The sequence below is a fragment of the Stenella coeruleoalba genome (genome assembly GCF_951394435.1).
Source record: "Stenella coeruleoalba genome assembly, chromosome: 11".
Taxonomy (NCBI): domain Eukaryota; kingdom Metazoa; phylum Chordata; class Mammalia; order Artiodactyla; family Delphinidae; genus Stenella; species Stenella coeruleoalba.
Genome location: NC_137157.1, coordinates 70,953,110 through 70,967,181, shown reverse-complemented (window position 1 = coordinate 70,967,181; position 14,072 = coordinate 70,953,110). Strand labels below are relative to the sequence as shown.

Genomic DNA, 14,072 nt, shown 5'->3' with positions numbered 1-14,072 from the left:
GACACTAAAGAAAATTAGAGCATATCATCAAGAGAGTAATATTTTTTGAGACTCTATAGCCTGTTTTCATAATTATTGATCTGTACTTTGAAGTAAGGATGAGCTACAGGTGCATTATATACTTCTCAATTAATTGAAAACATCATTCCCATAACTGTTTGTAGGTTGGTCCTGAAGGCAGGGGTCTCTCTGTTTATTAAGGCATCTCATAGTGTCTGCATGCAGTTGGTACTCAATAAATGTTTGTATAATGAAGGAGGAGTCATATTGTTTACTGAAAAGAGCATGCTTGCAAATCAGACAGATCTAGATTCAAATGTAAATCCCATTTTATACCTTACTGCCTGTGGCACATTTGGCAAATTATAGAATCTTAATAGATATCAGTTCTTTCATCCGTAAGCTGGGGACAGTTCATTCAAAGTGTGACTATGATTACGGATTATGAATATGTGCCAATATTAATAATTGCTCAATTTCCTCTATCCTTTCACTTAACTTCCCTTGCGCAACTGAGTCAAGACACTTGAATTAGGTATTACCTTCAAGGTAAATATTCATACAGCATTTGATTACAACTTAAATGTGTAATAATTAATTCAGTTATCACCAAGAATTATACATTTAAAATGGGTAAATTTTGGTAAGTAAAATATACCTCAATAAAATTTTAAATAAAAGAAAACAATTATTATTATTAGGCATGGAATGTCTGTTGGTCATTGCTGATAACATTTGGTGAGATTAATCTTTTCTATTGATTATTAATCAAAAGGGAATAAAAGATGCTATAGTATAGAAGAAACTTCTGTTTCTTTTTTTAGCAAAAGAGACAAATAATAGTTTACTTTCTTTTAGCTTTGGCTCCAACTTTTGAAATGAATCCTATGAAGAAAAAGATCCTGGCTGCTAAAGGAGGAAGAGTTATAATTGAATGCAAACCTAAAGCTGCACCCAAACCAAAATTTTTATGGAGTAAAGGTACAGAGTGGCTTGTCAATAGCAGCAGGTCAGTCCAGAAACTAGAAATCCGATTGCAACTCAGTACTTGGGAAAGTTTACTTTGTAGAGAACTTGTTTTCATATTCATAGCGTAAATAATTTTTGTTCTAACTTTTCTCCCCAGAAGATATCACAGCTCTAAGGTAAACAGAAATACCCATCACTGTCAGTATCTATTATAAACAGAATTCAATTTTTAGACTTCTAGAGTTTATAAGGAATTTTAAAAATTGAGGCTCAGAGATTTGTGACAAATTGCCCAAGGCCACAAAACTAATTAACAATGGGAAATAAAATAGGGTCTTTATAATTTTTCCCCTAACAAGGGCTTCTATAGCCATTCATATTTGATTTAATTTTATGCAATTAGCCTATTAAATATTTCGGTAGGGAAATAAAAGGTGATTTTAAAGTACAAATCACCTCTTCCCTCTTCTGAAGTGAACAGGAACTTCTAATCTTCCTAACTATCTATGGGGAGAAGGAATGTTGGGAAATAGGAGAATTGGGATATGAAGGTTGGGGAGCAGCAAATATTTCAAGCAGGGAGCACAGCATGTGCAAAGGCCCTAAGGCAGAGAGCAGAGGATGTATAAGGAATGTAAGAACTAAAACCAACATGGCTGTCTTTAGAATAAAATGGAGAACAGTTTTAAGGGATGACACATAGTAAGCCAGGTCATTAGTAACAACATTTTCTGTGGCTTCATCTAAGAGTAGTAGAAATCTGTCTAAAGGCTTAAATAGGGGAGGAAAAAAGTAGTTTTTGCCTTTAAAAAAATATTCTAGCAAAAGTATAAAAGATAAATCTTTACAGTAATCCAATAAAGAATGTAAGGTGAGTATCATCTCTGTTTTGATGTATCTAAAGCCTGGAAAGGTTAAAGTGGCCTTCTGAAAATGTATCAGTAATCTCCAAGCCAGAACTTGAACTTGTGCCATGCTGATATGGAATGAACACATGGCAACACAGTTTTCTTACTAGGATAATCACAAGTATGGTTGTGCATGAGACAAAGCTGTGGTTGGGGAGGGGTGTGCAAGGACAGCAGCTGCTTCCCTGAATACATTAAATTCTACAGGTAATATGTCTGACTAAGATTTATTAACACTTTAACAAAATGATACTAGAAGAATCAGTGTTAAAGGAAAAGTCAATCTGTGCAATACAGGGTTGAAGCTTTAGCAGTCAGATAATGAGTGATGCAGACCATGATCATAAGGTAGTTCCAATTTTAGGTATTCACTACTGCAACAGCCTAGAGCATAGCATTTCCTGTTGGCTGCACTATTAGCTCTCTCTCCTTAATGAAAAGAATCTTGCTCTGATTCTGATGAGGACTCATGCCATGGGCCTCTGCAACCACAAATTTCTCAGAACCATGCTTCATGGATTTGTTTTTCCTAAATACAAACATGTGTTCAAAAAAAGAAAAGTCTAGCTCCTAAAATCTTATTATTCTAGTCCTGTCAATATTTTTAAAGTATTTGAATCAAATTGTATGACCTTTTGATGAAAGAGTCTATAAATCTAATTTTTGCTCACTATGTTAACCCACTAGTAGCTCAGATTATTTAAGTATCTCTTTATTATAGATTTGGTATTTCATGTAAAAATAAGTTTGAATGTTATAAAATAGTATGTATTAAGAAAAGTTAAACTAATAATTACTTTTAGAGAAACATTTCTGTTGAAAATAATATTAAGGAGTAACTGAATAACTGTCTTTGAGCATAACTATAATCTTATTCTGATTAATATAATTACCTAAAAACTGTTCCACATTACTAAGTTATCTCTGTGCCTGGTAAATGGTTTGTAAAATGGCATATGCAGTACTTGCAATCAGGAGAGAGGAAACATAAATCTTGATAAGTTGTAATTAAGTTCTCAATTGTATGATTTTATTTAAGTTTAAAATGATATGCATTCTCCAACAGAATTTCTTTGTAGTTGTTCATTTATAACCAATGGACTGCTATCAACTCTAAAATGGTCTTTATCTGAGCCTTTTATATGAGAGTCTCTCCAAGATTCTTTTCTACCCCAGAGTTGGTGTGCTTTAAACATTAACAAATAAGATGGAGGTTATACTGGAATAATTTTGGCAACAATAAGTGACTACTTTATTAAAGACCAGATGGTTCCTGGCTTGTTTGACTGTTTATCTATATGATCTAATCTGAAAATAAGGATAAGATTCTGATAATTTAACTACATTGACTTTAGAATATGGATCATTATTCAAAAACATCAAGTTCCCTAAATACTCTTACTGAAATTAATTTTAATGTCATGGACAAAGTACCTGAAAGTGTAGGTGAGCTGAACAACACAAGGAAGTATACCCTTTAAAGATGACAATGATCAATTGAGAGCTAATATACGTGAGAAAACTAAGAATATAATGTGGGTTTTAGAAAGATTAATTGTTGCTATTGTTGTTTCCATTGCAACTTGATGATAATTTTCATTGCTTTACGTACAAAATAATTAAATGGGGTGGGGTGGAAAATTGGCTAAGGACTTACACTAGAGCTTAGTGAGAACAAATGAGACACATTAATGTTAGTACTGTGTTAATATGAGTTCTATGAGAAGCAGATGACAATGCGGGATTAGCCATGCAAGAGATTTATTAATGGCAATGCCTAGGAAGGAAAACAGAAGACTCTTGGTGAAGCCTGGGACAGCCATCTGAGATTCAGGTCTGCTTCCAAATGAAGGGGAAAGGGAAGGAAGGAAGAAAGGCTGGTAGAAATGGACTGCCGTGCAGATTTAATAGAGTGTGGTAAGACCACTGGAAAGCGTTCCAGCTAAAAATGCCCATCAGAGGAGCCTGATGTCTACCTGGAATATGCAGCCTTAAAATTCCTCCTGGACTCAGTCATTGGCTGAGAGCAACCTGTGGAAAGTGTTGTTTTGGCTCAAACACAGTGATGGATTTCTGAGTGCAGCAGCTAGAGCTGTGGATCAGTTACACTCCTCACAGTGAGAGAACATAGAGGGACATTGGCATAGCTTCCACAATATCAAATAATTACTTTTATGTTTATGTTTATATTATGCTATTACATTATTTCTTCAATAAGTAAAAAGTATTCTGAAATGAGCTTAAGTTGGAACTGGAGAGTTAAAGACGAGCAAGGAAATTATGGAATATATTATTGGTGAAATTTTTGGTGTTTTCTTATATGGAGATTTTTATTAATAAAGTATGTATGTAGTAATTGTCCTTTATGAAGCTCTGCTCTTAAAATGGAATATATGGAGAATTGTTGGCATGTGTTTGTACAAAGCTTCAGAGATAAATTAAGGTTTTGGAAATTATATATTTAAGGAAAGTAAAAATCAGATCTAAATAGACATTTCTCCAAAGAAGACATACAGATGGCCAATAGGCAAATGAAAAGATGCTCAGCATTGCTAATTATTAGAGGAATGCAAATCAAAACTACAATGAGGTACCACTTACACTGATCAGAATAGCCATTTAAAAACTCTACAAATAGTAAATGCTGGAGAGGATGTGGAGAAAAGGCAACCCTCCTACACCCTTTGCCACAACCAAAAGCGTGGCAAAACTCCACCCTTTTGAGGGTGTGGAGGTTCCTCAAAAAACTAAAAATAGAGTTTCCGTATGATGCAGCAATCCCAATCCTGAGCATATATCCAGACAAAACTATAATTTGAAAAGATACATGCACCCCAATGTTCATACAACATTATTTACAATAGCCAAGACATGGAAGCAAGCTAAATGTCCATTGACAGATAAATGGATAAAGATGTAGTATATATATATACAATGGAATATTACTCAGCCATACAGAAGAATGAAATAATGCCATTTGCAGTAATATGGATGGGCCTAGAGATTATCATACTAAATGAAATAAGTGAAAAAGAGAAAGATACTATATAATGTCACTTGTATGTGAAATCGAAACTATGACACAAATGAACTTATTTACAGAACAGAAACACATTCACAGACATAGAGAACAGACTTGTGGTTGCCAAGGCGGAAGGAGATGTGGGGGGATGGATGGGGAGTTTGGGATCAGCAGATGCAAAGTATTATATATAGGATGGATACACAATAAGGTCCTACTGTAAAGCACGGGATAGTCAATATTCTGTAGTAAACCATAATGGAAAAGAATACCAAAAATTTAAAAATAAAATAAAATCCAATGACAGGCAATCCAATATTGAATGTAAGTGCAAGGCATTATATAGTAAAGTTATATAATAAATATATAAATTATATGTAATATATCATAATATATGTAATATTAATGTAATATAAATTATATGTAAGAGTTAGGTATAATAAGGTTACAAATAATGAGTTTTCGGTCTCCTGACTCCAAGGAAGAGGCAGACAGGCAGAGGGAATACATTTAAGTTCTATTAGTATGAAAGATTTAGTTTCTGTTCATAGAAGAATTTCCTAAAAGTAATCTGTTACAGAAGCTTTTACTAAGGTAGGTTTTACAGTATCATCCTTTGAAATTTCCTAAAATTAAAATATGTTTGTATTCCTCTGTGGCTGTGGAAATGACAGTCTATTCTAACTACCAAGGCTGAAGTCCTGGGGTCACATTCCTGGAAGATCTGGGCTCACTTTTTTCAGGCCTATGACTGATCTAAGTCTGTCTCACAGTGGTTTAAAAGTCATTTTATGGTGGCATGTAGAGAGCCACTGCTTCAGTTAAACTCTATGTAGTTCATACATTCAAAAACAGGTTGATCGAGTGCCTACTCATTGTTTCATGTCTCACTCCTTAAGGAATTCCTGGAACATAGTTTTTTGTTTTTTCCTAATGATTGTATACGTTAATGAATATGTTACCTTGAGATGGGGCCACAAACAAAGCAGATACAAATTCCTGACATCAGGATGCTACCATCTAATGCAAGGATAGATTAACAAGTAAAGCTGAAGTATGTCTGATGAAATATGTGTTAGGAAGAAAAATCTGGGAAGAGGGATATCATGGGGAATGCCAGGACAGCAGCAGTGCCATGGGTGGGTGTGTGCATGCCATACTAACTAGAATTTATCAGACAAAGCTTTACTGAAGGTGCCACTGTGCAAAACCCTGAAGGTTGTGAGAAACAGATTGTGAAAACGACCAGGGCCTAAAAGGGCAAACCAAGGGCTGTGGCTTTTACTATGCATGAGATGGAAAACTCACTGGAGGCTTCTGAGCTGTAGAGTGACATCACTGAGCCAAAGAGTGACATTGTATTACTTATGTGGTGTATGTCTTCATGTCTGGCCGACATGTGGGAAAAGAAACTGTGTAGAGGCAAGGTTGGCAGCAGGAGGACAGTTTGAGATTACTGTGATAAGTCCAAGAAAAAGATGAAGGTGGTTTTCCAAAAAAACTTGATGCTGAGAAAGAATATTCTAAACAAAGGCTAGAATGTTTCATCTTGAAAAAAGTCTCTGTCAAGCAATTTATGTAAAACTTTAATGATACTAAGATGTTAGTGTTTTTAATCTAAGACATAGAATAGTAACGTATTTCATTAAATTAATTTTGTGAAATGTGTATTTCTTTCATTTCAATAGAATAGTCATTTGGGAAGATGGCAGCTTGGAAATCAATAACATTACAAGGAATGATGGAGGTGTCTATACATGCTTTGTAGAAAATAATAAAGGGAAGGCTAATAGCACTGGGACTCTTGTTATCACAGGTAGGAAACCATTTGATTAACTTTACTTTTTTTTTTTAAGTTTGACAGTGCTTAATTTCTAATGTACTATAAGACATGATTCAGCACTAAGCTTATAAGACAATCCACGTTTTGATGTTTCCATTTCAAAAGGCTTCTGTGCAAATCTCTTGTTTGATGAAACTATTCTTGGAATTTAAATTTGTAAACATCTTATTGTTTTGCACAGAGATTTCAACTATATTGATTTTTATTTTTTAATGTACTAGATAATATGGTGTCTCATATTTTTTTGAATTGTGGTTTACTCCTTTATTTAAAAATGTATAGATCCCACACGAATTATATTGGCTCCAATTAATGCCGATATCACTGTTGGAGAAAATGCAACCATGCAGTGTGCCGCTTCCTTTGATCCTGCACTGGATCTCACATTTGTTTGGTCCTTCAATGGCTATGTGATCGACTTTAACAAAGAGAACATTCATTACCAGCGGAATTTTATGGTATGTGTTTTATTTTTCATCTTATTAACATCCCAACACCCCCCATGTGTCTGCATTGCACCTGCTATTAACATAATCATGTACATGAGACTGGAAAACAGGTAAAATTTTTTCATGGGTCTCCTTATATTAATTGTAGTATTCCTGAACCTTTCTAAAAATGGCTAGCCCTGAGGATTTTGGTAGCGATATTAATCAATAAATATTCATTGTGCTTTAGGTCCACTTCCTCTTTATTATAATACAATTTTTATATTAATGTGTACTCTGCCTCATTATATCTGTACTATAGGTTCTAAGTGCCTTCACATTCATTTTAAACTAAGTAAGAGCACAGAACTTATCCTTTGTTATAGTGATGACTTTATGGCATTTATTTTATTCTTTGAGGGTAAGAAATAGACAAGCTATATATGTGGGAGGCTTTGGAGAACTAGTCCATGCAATTTTTGAAAGGGTTAAATGGCTGTATTTTAAGAATAAGAAAGCTTACATGATACAAGTCCTATAATTAAGCATAGTGGTATCGTTGTATAGAAATGAAAATAGAGGAAAAAGACTGGGAAGTAACGCAAGTATAACAACTTGCATAGGAACACACTTGTTGCACTGATAGGGCTGCCTAAATTACAGTGTATTTAAAGGGCAAATTGATCACTTCTTCTTCCAGTCTGTTCTTTAGAAAGGCAATCATTTAGGAACCTAAAGACCTATTTAGAACATACATTTAGTCAAGAAAACTTTAATTCTAATTTTAGAAGTCAATTTTTAATAAAAGTTTGAATTAACTCAGTAGAGTATTTAAGATTTTCAAGTCCTACGAACTCTGAAGTTTGATATGTATCTATTATAATATTATGTTTTCAAATTGTCTAACTCTTTCAAAAAAATTCTTCTAGAACTTTCCACTTTAAAAAGCCAAAACAAGTTTTCAGTCAGGTTAAGATTGTTTTTAACTGGATGGAAACATTTATTCTTAAATTTTTATTAGATAGATTCATAGAACAATTATCAATACAGTATCAATGTTTGTGCCTTCTATATGTTAACTGTAATTCCAGTTTCTTTCTTTTTAATCTAACAGATCTAGCTAAAACTGTACATCTACAGTGAATCTACTGTCTTTCAGTTTCTGAAACAAATTTATACTTTAAAAATAAACAACTGGGAATTTGTAGAGAATGATTTTAACATTATACCATGTGATATTTTTTCTTTATATATCTATTTTGATGTGCTTAATTATAAGAATGCCCAACATTAATAAATTTGGCACCATTGTCTTTAATAATTTCTTCAAATTGTGTTTTGTTTTGCAAGAAAAGCAAATACCACTCAGTTTTTACTCATTTGAAGAAAAGAAGTGAGCTAAACAGAGATTTTATTTTAAAAAAGTAGACTTTTGAATTTGCTTGATGTTATATATTGAATATTTTCTAAAATGCAACAAGCATAGTTTATACAAGTAGTTACTTATAGCTGCAGTAGAGTCTCTGAAAATAGATTTGAAGGTATAACTTACCCTAAGTTAAGCCGAAACTTCATATGTGGAGCCTCTTTATGTTCTTTAAAATAAGTTACTTTATGTTGATTGACGTAAATAAACATTTCAAAAAAAGAAATGAAGGAAGGAAGGAAGGGAGGGAGGGATGGAAAGAAGAGAAAGAAAGAGAGAGGTGCGGGGGGGAGGAGGAGGAGAGAGAAAAAGACAAAAAAAGAGAAATAAGATAAAAGAGACCCATGGCTTGAAAAAAGGGAAAAGTAAACCACTGAAAGACTAATTAAGAAATAATTATTACATTAGGTCATAACAATGTAAGAGACTTTGGTCATCACCAACTGTACTCCTTCCTTTTGTGGATGTTAGCCACAGGGGTTCAGGTTGTTGCCCCTCAGGGAAGCCAGAGCAGACCCTGACTCTGAGCCCATACTCTGGCTTCAGGGGCTCAGTTTCAGCTTCATTCCACCATATAAGAAGCATAATAACAATCAGCGGCATAAAACATACTCACTGGTTAAGTATGCAACTTCAGTGAGTAAAAGTATCAAAGACACATTTTTAGCACTTTGTAGATGGACAAGTCGATTTAACTCTGTAAATAATTAAAAAACCCAGATAAGAAATGTATTTTGAATTATTAAACTTAATTCTGCCTTTTGAACCTAAGAAAGATCTATGAAGCTTTCCCTTGCATCCTCCTTCTCTTTTAAAGCAAACTTCAAAGTCACACTTCACTGCTAAATGTACCACACAAATTTGAGTAAAACACCATATGGGTCTGATCTACCTTTTGGAAGCCAGTCCTAATGGCTAGTAATTGCTCCTGGGGTCACTAATAGAACACTCAGAAGGAGGGGTTCTTCCAACCTAAAGCTCAGTGAATGAAAACATAACAGGGATGGCAGGTATTGGGGAAAGCAAATTCGAAGGAAGGAACACTGCTGCCTGCGTTTGTCTGTTATTCAAATTGCACTAGCAAATATGTCAGTATATAATTTTTTGGTTTTTTAAATCATGTTTTTATATTTTATTTAATTCTGGCAATATTTCAATTATTGAATATCACTTGTTCGTTTAAAAATATAGTACTGAACCCATACCACAGCAGGAATAGTGATAGGCACTAGGGTGTATAAAACAGTGAATAAGACGAACACAGGCACTGTTGAGGTCTATCCCAATGGGACTTTTTCTGCAGACCTACATTGTTGGAAATGCCTCACAGAGTAACCGTGTGGTTTCCTTTACTGAGAGAACTACGTGTTAGATCTGTGGGAAAGAACTTCAAGATAGCTGCTAATAAACTATGAAAAACCTAACAGTCAAACTTTTTATCTTGGGTATTGGCATATCCCAATGATCTGTACTGTTCTAAGGTGTGATAGCTTAAGAGTAAATATGGTTTGAACTTAATGCATGTTTAGAGGGTGTCTAAAATTCAGTGCCAGGCAGATCCATCTCCTTTGACCCTAAACATGGTCCTAAAGTAAATTGCTTGAGGAAATTGGATCCCAAAGATTACAGGTGGGGAATTTTGAAGTGTGTCCATATTCCACTGGAGATCAAAGAAGCCCAACTAAAAGAATTGTGGACCGACAACATGACAACTGTGGATTGAGACAAAATTCTTTTTGAAAGGGTTATCTTGAAAATTATGGATCAAACATTGGAGAAACCAAGGTGATTGGCAGTGGAAGGAATCAGAACATGTGAAATTCCTTAAAAATGTATTGACTTAAATAATTTTGCCTGTGTTACACATAATAACAAAAAACTCTTTACACTTTTTGTAGGAACAAAAGACAAGCACAGACTCTGATCCAAAATAAATCAGAGCTATCCTATGAGTTTAAAATTTAAATATAAATGACTTGGTAGCTATCACAGTTAACAAAACTGATGTCATTGTCACCATCATGTTTTAATAATTTTAATTGCTAAAAATTAATATCAGAAACTCTAATTCATGAAGAATATAGACATAAAAATTTACACTTTTAATTTTAAGAACCTAAGTTTTTATTTTCAAGTTTGGCTTCAATAATACATTATATTTAATAATCAAGCATGCTGTGAGTTTAGCTTGCTATTCTTGATCTTGACCACCATGTGGCAACCGTGCCTAAGGTTTCAAATTTCACAGCCTGACCTACTTGGAACTTGAAGCTTTATGAAATTAAACAAATTATAATATATCTATCATATATATATAATTATAATATATCTAATATATCTATATCAAATTAATTATATCTAAGATGTGTGATTTAAATTTTTTTCTTTATACTTTTTCCAATTATATTAATATAATTATCAGGAAAAAAGTAACTATATATTTTTGAAGATGTGCATTTCTTTTAAGAATTTATAGTGACCTATAAAAGTTAAATATATAAATAATATTTCTATTACATTTATGATCCTACTTTATGTAAAACTCTTTTGAATTAATTAGTTTTAAAATGTAGCTATTAATTTTAAAGTTGTAAGTAAACAATACCGATTATAGAAAAAATATTAAGAAGTTAAATATCTAATTTACCTGTCATGTTATTTATTCTTTCACTATTCAATAAATATTCACTGAGTGTTACATCATTATGTAACTAGGGTCAGTAAATATTTCATTTGAACTTGAATTTATGCGTTGATGTTAAGTATATATATGTATATATACATATATATATGAATTACAAATTTCATAACTTTGGAGCTTTGATACAATAAGCTTATAAGTAGTTTATCTGGCATTCTTTTATTCTGTCAAATTTATATGGCAAATACCTATATTTTTCAAGTCCAAATATAAAATGATTTCTATTTTGATTTTCCAGTTCAATAGCTACTTACTCGTTTAGAGTAAATACAAAAGCGGAGTCATTTTACTTACCAATTTAATTTATAATCCCTTTTGTTCTATAAAGGATGTAAGACTATCTACCAAAAAATATGTATTTGTAATATATCATTTTATTCCTTTCTCATGGTGGTACCTGATCTGCAGAAATTTTTTTTCAGGAGCTATCTAACTTTTGACACCCACTTTGAGTCATTTTCCTTCAACTATTTGACAGTTCTCCCTGTCAGAGCCATTATTTTAGTTAACCACGTTGAGTTTCTTAAACTTTCTAATTCTGGTATTGCTGCTATAATACCTTTTTTTCTGTTTACAAATAAATGTTAAAATTAAAGTTCAGTTAGAAGATTTTACATACCTGCTTTGAATTCATAAATATCGTATGAATTGTTCAGAGGCTTTGCCACAACCAGAGCTCTAGGCTCCATTAAGCTTAATCTAGAGTCAGTGATTAAGCCTCTCTAAGTTTCAAATTTCCCCCTCTGTAAACTTTTATTAGTAATTCACTTATTTCATTCAGCTTACTTCATTGGGTTTGCAATACTGGTTACTTCATAATATTTTTGTGAGAATTCAATGAGAGAATGCCTATAAAGTTCTTGGCACAAGATCTGGCAGGTTATTACTAATACTTTTTATAATAGAGCAATCATTCTACATCGAAAATTCCAGAAGCTTTTGCCAGATAGTTTTTTTCTGGTTATAGATCTCATTTTTCATGATTGATATTTTGCACTGCTTGCTCTACTGGATACCTAGTTTGAGACAAAAGATTCTAGGTATTTCCTTGCTGAGGGCAATGGAGAGGTAATAATAGTCAACATTTTACTGAGTGCTTGCTGTTTAGCCAGCATTGGATTAAATGCTTTTCATGTATTTCTCAGGTGATCTTCATAGCAGTCCTCTATGGAGCACATATTACTGTGATTTTTTTCTCAATTTCTGAGGTGGGGAAACAAGATTTGAAACGTTAAGTAACTTGTCTAAAGTCATACAACTTACTGGTGGCAGACAGAGGATTTGAAACCAAGGTGGTTTGATTGTAGACCCTGTGGTCTTCACCACTTGTTTCTAATCCATTGACTGGTACTCATGTCTATATCTATTTAAATAACCTCCCTCCCATTATCTGAAACACTATAAGACAGCAGTTGAACAGCAGTTCAACTCCTAACTTATTCTATAATCTTGTTTAATGAACATTTTATGTTCAAAGTTATCCAAATTACTTTATTCTCCCTACACGATTAGAAACCTTTGCATCACATTGTAAGTCGAGTCTACAGAGTTTCAGATTGCCTAACTATAAAACTCTAGGCAGTTCTTAGTGATCTCCTTTAGAGAGATAGGTTATGTGTGTGTGTTTGCAGGTGTGTGGACATGCATTTGTTCTGACTGTATAGACAGCATTCAAAACCAAAGTAGACAGATTTCTTACCCTAAGGCTGAAAGAAAATATTAATTCTACTGAACATGTCACAGAAATGTGTTTAAATCTGAAACATGTATCTCATACTAGAAGAACAGAATTTGAACAGATGTTTTGCTTCTGTGCATGCAAAAAGAGAGAAAGAGAAGCAGTAATAAACAGAAGTCATTTTTTTTGTTTTTTCAATTTCATTGGCTCTCTGTCATTATTGAACAAGAAGGTAAAGATTGTCCAGAGTTATGGGGCAACAGGTTACAGCAGAAAAGGAGTGTTAGGCCATAATCCAGACTAAGACAAGAATCAAATTAGAGCTGAAGAAATAGCAGAAAACCAAGAGGGCACAGTGAGATGATGTAAGCCCTAAAATGGTTATTCTAAACCAGGAACAATTTTTCTCCCTAGGGAAATTTGGTCATATTTGGAGACATTTTTGTTTATCACAACTGCAGGCAAGTGGTGTATTACGGGCACCTGTCTAGCACGGGTGCTGCTAAATATCCCATAATGCTGAGGACAGTCCTCCACGACAGAGAATTAACTGGTCCAAATTATCCATAGGGTCAAGATTGAGAAATGCTGTTCTCAAGGGAGATTTTTTTTAAAAAGACTTAAGAAAAAAGGGACTGAAAAGTTTTAAGCATAGTATGTTGGAAACAAAGAGAAGTTATATTATTTTGAGCAAATGAGAGTGCTGAAGACAAAAAAAGAAATTATAAGAGGATAGATAAAGCATTTTTCAAAATATTATCAGAAGTAGAGGATAGACTGCATGTGTTTCGCGAATTCAAGACTCTTTAAATTTTGGGAGAGAGAAAGAAATATGTGAAATGTCCCCTGACATAGTTCTGTGGTCCACACAAAACCCACAAAGGCAGGCTACCTGTGCCCAAATTGTTTCTCTACTAAGGGTAATTAACTGGAAAAGAGAGAATTCTATCATCCCTCATTCTGTCTGAACTTTCTCTACCTCCCTTTCATTACCCTAATAAGACTTGACTTACACCTAACTATTCTATTTTATTTTGCTATTTTCTAGATCATCACACTTCCAGGGCAGAGATCATGCCAGCTAAAGTTATTCTCTA

The 14,072-nt window shown here is 33.5% G+C and overlaps 1 protein-coding gene across 2 annotated transcripts in view; it reads left to right on the top strand.

The window, feature by feature from the left end:
* CNTN1 (contactin 1) overlaps nt 1-14,072 on the top strand; it is a 371,087-nt gene that overhangs the window by 239,058 nt on the left and 117,957 nt on the right. For both annotated transcript variants that reach the window (XM_079938240.1, XM_079938239.1), the window contains 3 exons: nt 859-1,009; nt 6,588-6,715; nt 7,025-7,200. In XM_079938240.1, the coding sequence (XP_079794366.1) occupies nt 859-1,009; nt 6,588-6,715; nt 7,025-7,200 (455 nt within the window). The remainder of the gene's footprint in view (nt 1-858; nt 1,010-6,587; nt 6,716-7,024; nt 7,201-14,072) is intronic.